Source organism: Mercenaria mercenaria, chromosome 11 (assembly GCF_021730395.1).
Source record: "Mercenaria mercenaria strain notata chromosome 11, MADL_Memer_1, whole genome shotgun sequence".
In the NCBI taxonomy this organism is placed as follows: Eukaryota; Metazoa; Mollusca; class Bivalvia; order Venerida; family Veneridae; genus Mercenaria; species Mercenaria mercenaria.
In genome coordinates this window covers 39,065,569-39,082,011 of record NC_069371.1, presented here as the reverse complement: position 1 = coordinate 39,082,011, position 16,443 = coordinate 39,065,569, and the positions used below count along the sequence as shown (strand labels likewise).

Below are 16,443 nucleotides of genomic sequence, written 5' to 3'. Positions count from 1 at the left end.
TTATGTCAAATAGAAATCTAGATATGGAACAGTGACCTTTCGTACTCTCAGGGATTATTCATATTAAACAAATGCTAGTTTATCGTTCATCGTGCACCAGTCACTTCTCAATATTATTTTAAGTTATCGAAGACACACCGCGTATCTTATGTTACGTCAACGTTATAGAAAAACCAGTTTACACTTCCCTAGGGAAGGAAAGGACATAACGTGAATAATTGCATATTTTTTTGTGGTTTGTCAATAAAAATGTGTCTACTTTTTTATATCAAATAAATGATATTGCGAGATAATTTTCCCATCGCACATTGTGATGAGCATTAGTTTACAACATAGGTTTATGTAAATGCACTCCATGATTATGTTGCAACCAGATATGAGATATACACTTCTGCTCAATCCATATCCAGCTCATGTTTCGCTGTCGTCTGATATGGATTTCCTCAACAGCGTATATATCCGGTATCAGACTCGTGAGGCGCAGCCCTCGTGAAATTATTACGCCTGACGTATAACCGCCCATCGTGCATAAACAGTGTTAAAAAACTCTTTTGCTATAAATTATTTCTGAAGTAAATATAGTCGAATAGGCAATGCTTTACAGAGACAGGAAATATGGATATCAAACAAAAACTATGTCTCATATATATTTTTAAATTATCTACTCATTTGTAGTCTCCGGTATGGAGACGGCGCCTGACACTTCAGTACTTTTCCATATGAACGTTCAAATGCCTGGCATCATTTTAGTCAAGTGTGTAGTCCCAATCTAACGTCCTTTAATGTGGATAATTTAAATTGAACTCGGGCTAGATAATAAATTTATTATACTCATATAAAAATTCTAAGCATATGTAACAAAAATATCGTTGTTACTCGTTCTTTCGCGAAAATTATATTGCGCTTCTGATGTTGTACAATATTTCCGCTGCAGTGCTCGTGCATATTTCTCAATACAAATCAAATAACCTGTACTTATGGCTTATTCACTATGGCAGTTACGATGTTATAGTACTTAACGTAAGGAAAATATCCCACTGACTTGCATATGTTTGGTGGTCCTACACAGGTGCCTGCCGGTACCTGATACATGTATATGGATCGTCTGTGTGTGCACCGTATCCTAGCACAAAATGCATGTTCATCCATAAATCAACATCTTTAGTTAGTCAACCCGTAAACACAATCGGCAATTTCCGTGTAATTACGTCAACGATCGGCAATTTCCTAGTAATTACGTCAACTAGTACTATTCCAGCATCTTTCGGCAGTCACAAAACTTTTTCATCGTGATTTACGAGAAAGAAGACATTTTAAATAGCAGTATAGTTTTAGGTTAAATCCAAGGAATATGAAATACCTTTAGAGGGTCATGTTTTTCAAACCTGGATAAAAAATGAATTTGAAGAGACAGAGACAAACGAAATTGAGATTGTAGCAGGTAAAACTTCATATTACACGAAATACAAACAAATCGAAGAATGTATTGATTGTTTTTTTGTGAAGCGAGCCCGGGCATTCTGTTGCGATCTTTGTACCATTTGCACGTAATTTATGAAATTTGTACAATACGATAAATTAATCATGTGCAACTCAAGACTTATTTTAATACAAGTCTGTTTTGAGGCAAATACTTTCAATTTCTACAAGACAGTAGATATTTCAGTTTGATACCGTCAGTGATGTAATAAGTGCTAAACGTATACAAAGTATTTCGTTTCTGCTGGATCTCAAGTCACACTGACCCGTTCTGGTAGTAGAGCAAGTCCCCAGGTGTACCTACACAGCAATTATTTCAGACACAGCGGGTAGAACCATCGGCCTTCCGCAAGTCAATCGAATATTTTTTACATGAATGATTTCTACACCCTAAGAAAGGTGTTTAACCCATAACTATGAGACCCAAGTGCTCCGAAGCCAGTGACCTTAACCACTTTGCCATAGAGGCCCCTTTGTTATTTAAAGGCAAACGTTCGGCTGCATAAAACTTACTCGAAAACATGTCCAAGACCATCATGGCCAATGTTTAAGAAATATTGCCATCAATTTCAATAAAAGATCAAGCAATAATGATTCTATCTTAAAGCTAAATAGTCTCGTATTGGCAGTACCTGATACAAATAAATAAGTTCTAAAGACGTTTAACAGCCGAAACAAAATCTTGTACAGTTATATATAAAGTACAGTAACACATAATACAATAATAGCATCATCTTGTAACAGATATTCAGGATTAATTTAAGATATTTAAAATTATCACAAATTAAAAAATGCGCTATGATATGTCCTGATTTAAATCCTGGTGTCCGGAATTGATCCCGTACGGTCGAAGATGGTATACATAGAACTCTAAGCCGTACATTTTTCCTGGTGGTACATAATGAAATGAGATTGCGTAATCGCTAATACTTTCTTTTCCCTGAAATGGAAAAACACACAAGTTACATAAATCACTGGTATTAAAAGATTTAGAGCAATAATGGAAATGTTAAGCTGCGGCTGCCTTACATGTATGTTAAGCTGCGGCTGCCTTACATGTAAAACAAACCTCATGTAATGTTAAAGTATACATTTCTGCTCAAAATGCAAACTTAAAACGTAGCAACTTTTTTACATAATTTTTACTTATTTTTATATCTACGCACTTTTTATAACATTTATGACAAAGTATGCCACATTTTAGTGACAGCTGCTAAATGGTGTTACATATAAGGTTTTGCTACACTTTTGACATGTATTGAATTAATTGAATTTGACCATGGGTGTAAAAACTGTTGCGGTTTCGAAACTGTTTCTGATTTTTATGCAGTATATACAATTTTCTTGTGTATAATATTTTTATAGGACGCTTACTCCGGTTAAATGTCTGAATGTGGAACAGATAAATTACAAAGCTCACGCTCTTAAGCAAGAGGTCGTACGTTTCTTTTACGCTGGAAGCAGCAATTGTCCGTATTTTCCACCATTCCGTTTTGAGCATAAAAGTAAAAGCTAAAACGGTTTAGAATACCCTAAAAGCGACTGTACCGAAATTGTCATCGTAACGTATTATCAAATAAAGTTTATTGCATACAATGTACCTTTTTAGCACCGTGGGCATCGTATTTATAATACCAGTCGGGATATCCTCCTCTTAAATGCGCTTCTGCTCCAAAACAATGGAATCTACTTCTTCCCAGTTTATCTGTAGAATTTCCAACTTTAACTCCTAAATTTTGCATACATTTTCCAAATTCTGCGTCTTCTGAACCGCCATCTTGGCGACAAACTTTGGAGTCATTCCCACTCGCCCCGAATCGCCGCATTGCCTCTTTGCTCAAAACATACCCAGCACCGCCACTGAAATACCCTTGCTTTACAATAGTTTTAAAATGATGCCCAAAATAAATAGGGTCATCTTTATTTTGACTAGTAAGAAAATAACGTAAGTTTTCTAAAATGACATAAGTATCATCGTCTGCTTTCATAAACCAGTCTGCGTCTTCTAAATGATTGTCGTAAATGTATCTAAACGCTTTCATTGTTTTACCAGTCAAGTGTTCTCTCCCTTCGGGAACATCGACCCCGACTGTTGGAAAGCTTGTATTCGTCTCGGAGCTGATGAAAATCACTTTATTACATCGATGAGCCCAGGTATTCCTGACATGGACAGCTTTCTTCTGCAAGTTCTGTGGGCTGGTCATAATCCAACACAATACACGAATATTTTTCTTAAGTTCCGCTGCTTCCTTGTCGTCATCTTAAAGAAGTCATTTCAAAGTGCATGTATAATACCAATTTCAACAGCCTTTTCATGAACATGCAAGTGGTCGGAACATTATATTGTATAACATGATATCTTATTTCACCCTTATCCTGCTAAATTTCTATAAAGAACTTGTCCATCTTTCAATTTGGACAGTACTATAAACTGTTTAAAGGGGTGCCTACCTAAAAGATACTGAATGAATGGCAAATAGTGTAGATCATGATCAGACTGCACGGGTGTGGAGGCTGATCATGATTCTTCACTGAATCAATCGTGTCCAGCATGATAAGGGTGAAATAAATCGGCGTTTGTGCAATACGACTGGATTAATGTATATCCAACACCCTTACTGGATTAATAAGACAAAACTTTTAAGTTAAAAATTGTGAATATAATTTCTGATGACATGTAATAACTTACTTACTGAATGGCTTGCCGGTCACTAGTCAAAATTATAGACTTGATTGGGCATCTGGCAATAGTTTTGACTACTAACCGGCAAGACATTCAATAATCGTATACGTTCACCTGCTACAATCATTCTCTTTATATTAATAGGAATAAAAATTTATTATGTCAACCGATTTTAAATGAATAACAAAATTAATTAAATAAATCTGAACTAGTGGCTGAAATGGGAACACATGTAGGACTAGTATTTTATAAACTAGGCATACCATGTTGCCCAAGTAGTCTTTACACATTTCGAGTACAATCTGGGTACTCCGAATTGCTGAATAAATCTACAAGAAGTCCCGTTTAAAGCATAGAAAACAGCCAAATAAGTCTATGAAAAGCTACCTGGCTCCTTCTTCAGCGGAACTTTATCATAACAGAAGGCTGACTTGACTCTATAATCCCGAAGGACCTCACACTTGACTTCAAAGCACAAAGAGACATTTACGGCTGCCATATGCTATTTAAGCAATATCATTAAACATTTTTAAAAAATACGTACGTGGGTGCGTACGTGCGTATTTGGGATAAAGTATTTTAAGACAGTTGTTGTGATATTAAAGGAAAAGGCAATGTTGTTCTCATGTTCATTCCATCTTCTAGGATTTCTAAAATCATTTAAGGAAGTGAAATAATTTTCAAAATCGGCTTAAAAATGAAAAACCTATGAGCATTTAAATATTTGATCAGAATAGCGGCCATTTTGTTTCCATGGCAACAAAAAAGAACAAAATGGCGGATTTATTTAATTTCTAGATACATATTTGAACTGTATTTACTTACTTCTGTAAAATAATGCCTCTACTTTTTCCAGCAATAACGAAAGAAACTAGAAAATGCTTTTGTAAAAAAGCGCATGTCTCCCCCAATGCAAAGTCCTATAGGCAAGAAGTCAATAGGGGGTCAGGAGCGAAAGTCAAAGAGACACTGATGGTTGGCTGCAATAGGGATCATCTACTTGGCATGTCCAGCCATCCCGCTAAATTTCAACACTCTTGGCCTAGTGGTTCTCAAGTCACTGTTCAGGCTCCTGTGACCTTGACCTTTGATCAAGTGACCTCAAAATAAATAGGGGTCATCTACTCTGCATGTCCAATCATCCTATTAAGTTTCAACATTGTAGGTCAAGTGGTTCTCAAGTTATTTCCAAAAAATGATTTTACATGAACAGGCCACTGTGACCTTGACCTTTAATAGACTGACCCCAAAATCAATAGGGATCATCTACTCTGCATGTTCAATCATCCTATGAAGTTTCAACATTCTGGGTCAAGTGGTTCTCAAGTTATTGATCGGAGCTGGTTATCAATGTTCAGGCCTCTGTGACCTTGACCTTTAACGGAGTGACCCCAAAAACAATAGGGGTCATTTACTCTGCATTAACAATCATCCTATGAAGTTTCAACATTCTGGGTCGAGAGGTTCTCAAGTTATTGATTGGAAATGGTTTTCCATGTTCAGGCCCCTGTGGCCTTGACCTTTAACAGAGTCACCCTAAAATCGTTAGGAGTCATCTACTCTGCATGACCAATCATCCTATGAAGTTTCATCATTCTGGGTCAAGTGGTTCTCAAGTTACTGACCGGAAATGGTTTTCAATGTTTAGGCCCCTGTGACCTTGACCTTTCATAGAGTGACCCTAAAATCGTTAGGGGTCATCTACTCTGCATGAGCAATCATCCTATGAAGTTTCAACATTCTGGGTCAAGTGGTTCTCCAGTTATTGATCGGAAATGGTTTTCAATGTTCAGGCCCCTGTGACCTTGACCTTTGACGGAGTGACCCCAAAATCAATAGAGGTCATCTACTCTTCATGACCAATCATCCTATGAAGTTTCAACATTCTGGGTCGAGAGGTTCTCAAGTTATTGATTGGAAATGGTTTTCAATGTTCAGGTCCCTGTAACCTTGACCTTTGACAGAGTGACCCCAAAATCAGTAGCGGTCATCTACTCTTCATAAGCAATCATCCTGTGAAGTTTCAATATTCTGGGTCAAGTGGTTCTCTAGTTATTGATCGGAAATTGTTTTCAATTTTCAGGCCCCTGTGACCTTGACCTTTGACGGAGTAACCCCCAAAAACAATAGGGGTCGTCTACTATAGCAGCTCTACAATCCTATGAAGTTTGAAGGTTCTAGGTCAAACGGTTCTCCAGTTATTGCTCGGAAATGAAGTGTGACGTACGGACGGACGGACGGACGGACTGGGCAAAAACAATATGTCTCCTGGGGGAGACATAATTACCATATTTTACCTCTTACATTCAAGGAACATATTAAATTAATCTATTTAAAAGGTTATTTGCTAAATAAAAAATTCAGCAGTGTGTAAATTACGACATAAACACACTATAATGGCTGCGTCTGTGATCAGCAATTTTCTTTAAATTCAAACTACCATATCTTTTTCAAAAGTTGTCCGATTTTAAAAATTATTTCTGCGTTATGAAAGGTTTGAGGATGGCGCTCATGTCAAATTAACTTTCTGTCAGGCATTCCTTGCCCTTTAACGAAGCATTTTGGCCGAAAGTATCAACTTACCATGGTGAGCATGTGCGTCTTGGAATTGTACAGGTCTTACTATTTGTTGGATTTTATCTAGGTCATCATGTGTCAATGCAGATCCGTGGGATGCGTCATGTTTGCCATCTTCATCAATTGGAACAAGCCGGATTGTTTGCAGGGAAATCCCCGAAGGTCCTAGAAGATAATAATAGGCGACATTTGATAATAATGCTAAAATGTGAATTATTTTCCGAATATATACCAATATTAATAAAATCTGTAAAAAGATCCTTAAAACATTTTTTCATGTCAGATAAATTGGAGCCCGCATCGCCTGGTGGCATAGTGGTAAGGCGACATAGCTTGTATCACTGTGATACACAGAGCACGTAAAAGATCTAAGCTGTATTTCACAGAGCAAGGCAAAGGTAACCGGACGTGCCTCTATCTAAAAAAAACTCCTCCATCACTTTTCTTGGGACTTTCTCTCGCTCTGTCCCTCTGGTCAGATCGCTCTTAATCTGAACTGGCGGAGGATGTATTTGACGCTCACATTGGCTGACTTTGTATGTTAAGCGCTTTTGAATGAGTTCCTCGTGAAAAGTGTGCTTTATACATCTTTGTAAATAATCTTGACATACTGACACAATAGTAATTAATTTGTATCAAAACAAAGCTATTGCTTGCATTAGACTCCTGAAAATGATATTATTAAATTCAAACCTTATAAGACCCTCCAAAGGGAGTCGTACCCGGGGTGTCAAACTACATCTGATCTTTTAAACATACGAAAAATAGGGAGTCGATCCTTTAAAAAAAGTCTAACTGTGCTGCAGAGGTTTGAGTAACATCCGGAATATAGGACAACGCAAAGAATGCCAAAGAATAACTTACCTGACACAAAGGACACGGCAAGGAAAGCAAACACAAGACCAACAGAAACAAACTACATACCAGACTTAAAGGACACAGAAAGGAAAGAAAACTTGAGACCAACAGACAAAAACAACTTACCTGACATATATAGGAAACGGCAAGGAAAGCAAACATGAGACCAACAGACAAAAACAACTTACCTGATATAAAGGATACGGCATGGAAAGCAAACACGAGACCAACAGACAAGAACAACTTACCTCACTATAGGATACGGCAAGGATGGCAAACATGAGACCAACAGACAAAAACAAATTACCTGACATATAGGACACGGCAAGGAAAGCAAACACGAATCCAACAGACAAAAAAAACATCACGTGATATTAAGGACACGACAAAGAAAGCGAACACGAGACCAACAGACAAGAACAACTCACCTGACATATAGAAAACGGAAAGGAAAGCAAAAACGAATCCAACAGACAAAAACAAATCACGTGATATTTAGGACACGACAAAGAAAGCGATCACGAGACCAACAGACAGGAAGAACTTACCTGACATATATAGGAAACGGCAAGAAAAGCAAATACGAGACCAGAAGACAAGAACAACTTACCTGATATATTGGACACGGCAAGAAAAGCAAACACGAGACCAACAGAGAAAAACAACATACCTGACATAAAGGACACGGCAAGGAAAACAAACATGAAACCAATAGACAAGAACAACTTACCTGACATATAGAACATGCCAAGAAAAGCAAACATGAGACCAGCAGACATAAACAACTTTTCTGACAAATAGGACACGGCAAGGAAAACAAACACGAAATCAACATACAAAAACAACCTACCTGACATAAAGGACACGGCAAGGAAAGCGAACACGAAACCAACAGACAAAAACAACTGACCTGACTTATAGAACACGGCAAGAAAAGCAAATACGAGACCAGAAGACAAGAACATTTTTCCTGGAATATAGGACACGGCAAGAAAAGCAAACACGAGACCAAAAGAGAAAAACAACATACCTAACATAAAGGACATGGCAAGGGAAACAAACATTAAACCAACAGACAAGAACAACTCACCTGACATATAGAACATGGCAAGGAAAGTGAACATGAGATCAGCAGACATAAACAACTTTTCTGACAAATAGGGCACATAGGTGAACAAACACGAGACCAACATACAAAAACAACTTACCTGACATATAGGACACGGCAAGGAAAGTGAACACGAAACCAACAGACAAAAACTACTGACCTGACTTATCGGACACGGCAAGGAAAGCAAATACGAAACCAGAAGACAGGAATTACATTCCTTGAATATAGGACACGGCAAGAAAAGCAAACACGAGACCAACAGAGAAAAACAACATACCTGACATAAAGGACACGGCAAGGAAAACAAACACGAAACCAACAGACAAGAACAATTCACCTGACATATAGAAGATGCCAAGGATGCAAACATGAGATCAACGGACACAAAACAACTTTCCTGACATATAGGACACGGCAAAGAAAACAAACATGAAACCAACAGACACAAAACAAATTTCCTGACATATAGGACACGGCACAAAATGCGAACATGAGACCAGCAGACATAAACAACTTTTCTGACAAATACCTAGGACACGGAAAGGAAAACAAACACGAAACCAACATACAAAAACAACATACCTGACATAAAGGACACGGCAAGGAAAGCGAACACGAAACCAACAGACAAAAACAACTGACCTGACTTATAGAACACGGCAAGAAAAGCAAATACGAGACCAGAAGACAAGAACATCTTTCCTGGAATATAGGACACGGCAAGAAAAGCAAACACGAGACCAAAAGAGAAAAACAACATACCTAACATAAAGGACATGGCAAGGGAAACAAACATGAAACTAACAGACAAGAACAACTCACCTGACATATAGAACATGGCAAGGAAAGTGAACATGAGATCAGCAGACATAAACAACTTTTCTGACAAATAGGGCACATAGGTAAACAAACACGAGACCAACATACAAAAACAACTTACCTGACATATAGGACACGGCAAGGAAAGTGAACACGAAACCAACAGACAAAAACTACTGACCTGACTTATCGGACACGGCAAGGAAAGCAAATACGAAACCAGAAGACAGAAATTACATTCCTTGAATATAGGACACGGCAAGAAAAGCAAACACGAGACCAACAGAGAAAAACAACATACCTGACATAAAGGACACGGCAAGGAAAACAAACACGAAACCAACAGACAAGAACAATTCACCTGACATATAGAAGATGGCAAGGATGCAAACATGAGATCAACAGACACAAAACAACTTTCCTGACATATAGGACACGGCAAAGAAAACAAACATGAAACCAACAGACACAAAACAACTTTCCTGACATATAGGACACGGCAAAAAAAGCGAACATGAGACCAGCAGACATAAACAACTGACCTGACTTATAGAACACGGCATGAAAAGCAAACACGAGACAAACAGACACAAACAAACATGACACAAACAGACATAAACAACATTCCTGACATATAAAATATGGCAAGAAAAGCGAACATAAGACTAACAGACACAAACAACTTTCCTGACATATAGGACATGGCAAGAAAAGCAAACATAAGACCAACTGACACAAACAACTTTCATGGCATATAGGACATTGCAAAAAAGCTAACATGAGACGAACAGACACAAACAACTTTCCTGACATACAGAACACGGCAAGGAAAGCGAACATGAGACCAGCAGACATAAACAACTTTCCGAACATATAGGACACGGCAAGGACAGCACACATGAAACCAGCAGACATAAACAACTTTCCTGACATACAACACAAGACAAGGAAAGCGAACAGGAGACCAAGAGACACAAACAACTTTCATGGTATACAGAACATGGCAAGGACAGCAATCAGCAGACCAATAGACACAAACAACTTTCCTGACATATAGGACACGGCAAGGAAGGTGAACATGAGACCAGCAGACATAAACAACTTTCCTGATATACAGAAAATGACAAGAAAAGCGAACAGGAGACCAACAGACAAAAACAACTTTCATGGTATATAGGACATGGCATGAAAAGCAAACAAGACACCAACAGACACAATCAATTTTCCTGACATATAGGATATGGCAAGGAAAGCAAACATGGGACCAACAGACAAAACCAACTTTTATGGCATACAGGACACGACAAGGAAAGTAAACATGAGACCAACAGACATAAACAACACTCCTGGCATATAGGGTATGGCACGGAAAGCGAACATGAGACCAACAGACACAAACATTTTTCATGACATATAGGACATGACATGAAAAGCAAACATGACAGCATCAGACACAAACAACTTCATGGCATAAAGGACTAGCCACGAAAAGCGAACATGAGACCAACAGACAGGAACAACTTATCTGACATGTAGGACATGGCAAGAAAAGCGAACACGAGACCAGCAGACATTTACAACTTACCTGACATATAGGACACGGCAGGGAAAGCAAACACGAGACCAACAGACAAAAACAATTTACCTGACATAAAGGATACAACAAGGAAAGAAAACATGACAGCAAATAACAAAAACAACATCCTTGACATATAGGACACGGCAAGGAAAGCAAACACGAGACCTAGACACACAATCAACTTTCATGGCATATAGGACACGGTAAGAAAAGCAAGCATGAGACCAACAGAAACAAACAACTTTCCTGAAATACAGGACATGACAAGGAAAGCAAACATGAGACCAACAGACCCAAAACAACTTTCCTGACATGTAGGACACGGCAAGGAAAGCAAAAACGAGACCAACAGACAAAAACAACATACCTGACATACAGGACACGGCATGAAAAAACGAATACGGGACCAACAGAGAAGAACAACTTACTTGTCATAAAGGACACGGCAAGGAAAGCGAACACGAGACCAACAGGCAAGAACAACTTACCTGACATATAGGACACGGCAGGGAAAGCAAACACGAGACCAACACACAATAACAACTTACCTGACATAAAGGACATGGCAAGGAAATAAAACATGGGGCCAACAGACAAAAACAACTTACCTGACATAGACACGGCAAGCAAAGCAAACACGAGACCAACAGACATTTACAACTTACCGGACATAAAAGACACGGCAAGGAAAGCAAACACGAGATAAACAGACAAAACAATTTACCTGACATATACATGTAGGAGACGGTAAGGAAAGCAAACACGAGGCCAACAGACAATCCCAGCACGAAGTTGATTGTTGCATTCTGAACTGGAACTGAAAATATAACAGCAGTATGATAATTGCATTAAAAATATCAATACACATTTAGGCACATCAGTTTTATTTAGAAAATATGCCTGACCCCCGTCCCCTCTTCACATACAAACACACACAAATACAGCCTCGTGTGAAAGGCGGTCTACAAAGTAAATCTGCAGTATTGTTTGTACAAATTTTGTATTTGCGTTTATGTAAAATCATCTCAAAGATATACAGTAAATCTTTGACAGACAATTTTAAGTCTTTTTCCGGGCAAACACGTTGGCTTTCCGACGAGCGATACAAGGGAAACAATGAAAGAGGAATATGTCTTCTAGAATGTTCTGCGAAAAGATGCAAATTTTGTAAAAGTAAACATTCAGTTACCATAGTGTTTTCAATATTATTTCTGTTACACTATTGGACCTAATCAATACTGCTCTCAGACCACAACTCAAGGTCGTATAACTGTAGACAAATATCGGGAGAGACGGACAGAAGGACAAAGCGGCAAGCATATGCCCCGCGAAACTTTTCGGGTGCATCAAAGGGGAGATCATTCAAAGTTAAATAATGGTAGACTTATGGTTCTTGTATACTGCACTTCTTCTCAAAGCTCTCTGTCGTTGTGTGAAGACTTGACAACATCAATTAAATAGGTTCGGAGGTATTCACCGGACAAAGGAATTATAAGTAAATCATAGAAAAGGAGATAATTCAAAATTCAAAAAGAAAGCGATGTAGAGTTATGGTTCTTGCATTTCCTCTTAATAGTCTATGCAATTGTAGGCTGTTCTTACGATACTTTTGGTGTTGTGATACGGACAAAGTATGCACAGACGGACACGCTGATAGACAGATGTAAGGATACCGTTATCATATCCCACTATGTCTTTCAACGTGGGAAATCCAGTCACTTGCCCCTCATTGCTGTAGGTTCGAGCCTCAATCGGAAATGGAATTCTTCATGTGATGAAGCAATGCAGCTGACTTACGGAAGGTCGATGGTTCTACTCAGTGCCCGCTCGTGATGAAATAATGCACGGAGGGGCACGTGGGGTGTTCCTCCACCATCAAAGCTGGAAAATCGCCATATGACCTATAATTGTGTCGGTGCGACGTTAAATCCAACAAAGTAAAGAAACGTGGGAAATGCTAACAAGCAATATAAAACCGCAGCGGCCTCCTAGCAGTCGTCACCTTTTCTGCGTGGCATCTAATTGTGTTACAAATACTTATTCACGATGTCATGGTAATCAAAATGATACAGGAAACCAGAATCAATAAAGTGTATTGTATTACAAGGAAATATTAATATATAAACACACGCTGAGTTCTCATTTGATACAGAAATTTGCCTAGTTAATATAGTTAGATTATCCAGTTTTTCACTCTCTCTTCTTCCTTTTTAAGTTGATGCAAACAGCTAATGATTTAGTATTTTTATTTGTCTGCCAGTACATTGTTATCCTTATCGCAAAATAATCCAAATATCCTGTGAAATCTGTCCAATCTGTGACGAGAAAACAAATATTTACATTTCTTATCTTGACCATTGTAACAATAAAGTTTAACCCGAGACTGTTATGGAAACGTCATGTTTCGCTGAAATATATTATCATCAATATTACACGACCACTAGCCAGCCGTTACCTCTATCTACACAATGCTTAAATGTGAACTGTTAAACAATTTGAGACATACCCCTTGAAGATATAATCATTGAAATGTATTAGACAAAACATATGAAATATCATTCAAAAGTTGGTTTAACAATGGATCAATGACGTTATCCCCGATGCGGATGAAAACGTTTAAAGACGATACGCACAATGTCGCGACCGGCTAGTGTAACGTCAAAACATTTCAACAAAATGATGAGAACTTAAATCCGAATACACTTGCAATTTTTCTACTTATTTGTGTTTGTTTCTTCGGCGATCAATTATTCAGTTTTAACATGCTTTATACAAACAACTGAAAACTTCTACACACGCAAGCATCTGTTATATAAAGATGTACAAAAGGCACAGCTGTCGCAAAGTTGTATTAGTTTTATTACATTCTCCCTTGTACTAATGTTTCTACAACTTTTATCTAATGGTCAATGATGTGCAGAGGACTACATATTAACTATTATATATATTACAGAGAACGTGTATGCCACAATCGGCAAGATTGGAGTTAAAGGTATATGGCAGTGGTGACGTCGAACGCACAACTAGAAACCTTAACTTATGTAAAGATATAAGTCCATGCTTCGCTAAACTGAAACAGAAAATATTACATGCCCAACGAAAACATGACACTGGAAGGATGCGTGCTTATGTGTTGCCGAACTGTTGCGCTGTTAGGGGCAGTAAGTATATTTGCGTTGACTGTCTGTAAACATTTTTTCATATGACCAATCTTGGATTCATTTTATTAGATACTAATCACATTGTAGTAATACAGTAAAGTACATACTGTGGGATGATATAGGTAAATATATAAGTTAAGAACCTGACAAAAGTGATATTCACTGGTCTATAAACTTGGATACAATACTCACCTCACCATCGTACAATATCTGTTGAGAAGTACTCGCGAAGTTATGATAGTTGTAAACTGAGACATTTATTTGTGCTATCTGATAATATTGTGTTAAAAAAAATACCTTTTGTTGACAAAAATGATATTTTTTGGGTATGCGGGATATAAAGGTATATATTTAAATTCGCTATATTTCTTGTTCATTTTCGTATAAACAATATTGCTGTAATAATATTACGGATGGCCCTTTCTGCGAAATTGCACACGAAATCTGATGTCATTCACTGGCAGAAAACATGAACAAATTGGAGATTAGATTTGTTACAAAACAAAATAAAAAAGAACATTAAATTATAGATAAAACTAATTTTTCTGACGGTAAAGATCAAAACTGAATTCGTCTGTTTTACTGAGATGTTGAAAAGAACGATATTCTGACTTCTGATCCTCACGAAAATATAACCACATACTGGGACTCATGGATTTGCAAAAAGCCTGTGCATTTAATTCTTAAAAATAGTTAACATGCGTGATAAGAAAAAAAGCGTTCAAAGAAACTATTAATTCATTTTCTCGATACTTTATTTGGCATGAAAACTGTTCATACCTTTTAAAACTGTGTATTATTTTTGTGTGCGAAAAAATATATTGTGGCTATCATGGATTATCTTATACATATTTGGTACAAGGAATTTTAGTTTTTCTCAAACTGTTCACTCCTGGAAAACCGAAAATCATATCTTTTTTATAACGACGTAGTATGTGTGTAAAGTACATCCCCAAATATGACCGTTTTTCGTTTAGCATCAGGTCCTTACGATTTATTAGGCTGACTGATGGCAGAATTTACAGAAAATAAGAAAAAACTGCAAAGTTATGTAAATCAGTAAGAAACCAATTATAAAATTGCAAATCTATCAGTTTCAGGTGATCTTATATAGAGTTCTTAAGTATTTTGTAAATTCTCTGCAACACTTACCCTTTCTACATCGCATTTTCAGTATTCCTGGAAATTTCCTCCCTAAAAGTTTACAAAAAATAAAATAAAATCCATCCGAAGTTATATTTCTGTAACTTCATTTAGCAGAGCATAATGCACACTATTTTTCTCTACCTTTACAATGACTGTAGTTATTGTTTGCACCAGCTATTATACGTATAGATATTGGCTAGAAAGTCATACTCGAGCTATTTAAGTATTCAATCTAATATTACGATCATTAACGAGTAAGCTTTTAACTGCATTTTAAAATACAAAAAGAATGTATATCGCCCCGACCATGCATTTCAACTTCTTATCTTTAAGAAACATTTACTGAATATCTTCAGATGATATGGTGTAATGAAGCGAACATGGGCTGAACATGCAAACGAAAGGCCAACATTCAAAGAGATCCGGAACGGGTTGGACGAGATGTTTGTACCAGCTCCAGTTGATGATTATTACTACAGTCAGTAAAGTAGAGAGCGCTACAGACCACATAATCCTTGATTTCCAGAAATATAATCATAACTTACTCTTCTTGACATAGTCTCGTTAACAAATTCATGGGAATATCATGTTCTATTTTTAAATCGGGGGCCTCCGTGGCCGAGTGGTTAAAGTCGCTGACTTCAAATCACTTGCCCCTCATCGATGTGGGTTCGAGCCTCACTCGGGGCGTTGAATTCTTCATGTGAGAAAGCCATCCAGCTGGCTTACGGAAGGTCGGTAGTTCTACCCAGGTACCCGTTCGTGATGGAATAATGCACAGAGGGGAACCTGGGGACTTCCTCCACCATCAAAGCTTGAAAGTCGCCATATGACCTATAATTGTGTCGGTGTGACGTTAAACCCAACAACCTCAAACTATTTTTAAATCTGTTACTGTCTGGTCTGATTGATTTGCTATTAAAAAGAAACATAATATCGCTGCAACGGTTGCTGAAAGTTCTAAATAGCGAAGGATGGAATTATTTTCACATACCTTACTATTTACTAAACAAGATTTCATATTCCAAAT

General features: G+C 37.6%; 1 protein-coding gene across 1 annotated transcript; it reads right to left on the bottom strand.

Annotated features, from left to right (window-relative positions):
* Window positions 1-810: 810 nt before the first annotated feature.
* On the bottom strand, window positions 811-15,595 carry LOC123531262 (glycoprotein-N-acetylgalactosamine 3-beta-galactosyltransferase 1-like). Its single transcript, XM_045312070.2, has 5 exons — window positions 15,420-15,595; window positions 11,831-11,923; window positions 6,746-6,904; window positions 3,081-3,739; window positions 811-2,419 (listed from the first exon to the last, which is right to left on the bottom strand). The coding sequence occupies exons 1-5, from the start codon at window positions 15,433-15,435 to the stop codon at window positions 2,276-2,278; spliced, it is 1,071 nt and encodes a 356-aa protein (XP_045168005.1). The 5' UTR covers window positions 15,436-15,595; the 3' UTR covers window positions 811-2,275.
* Between the last annotated feature and the right edge of the window lie 848 nt (window positions 15,596-16,443).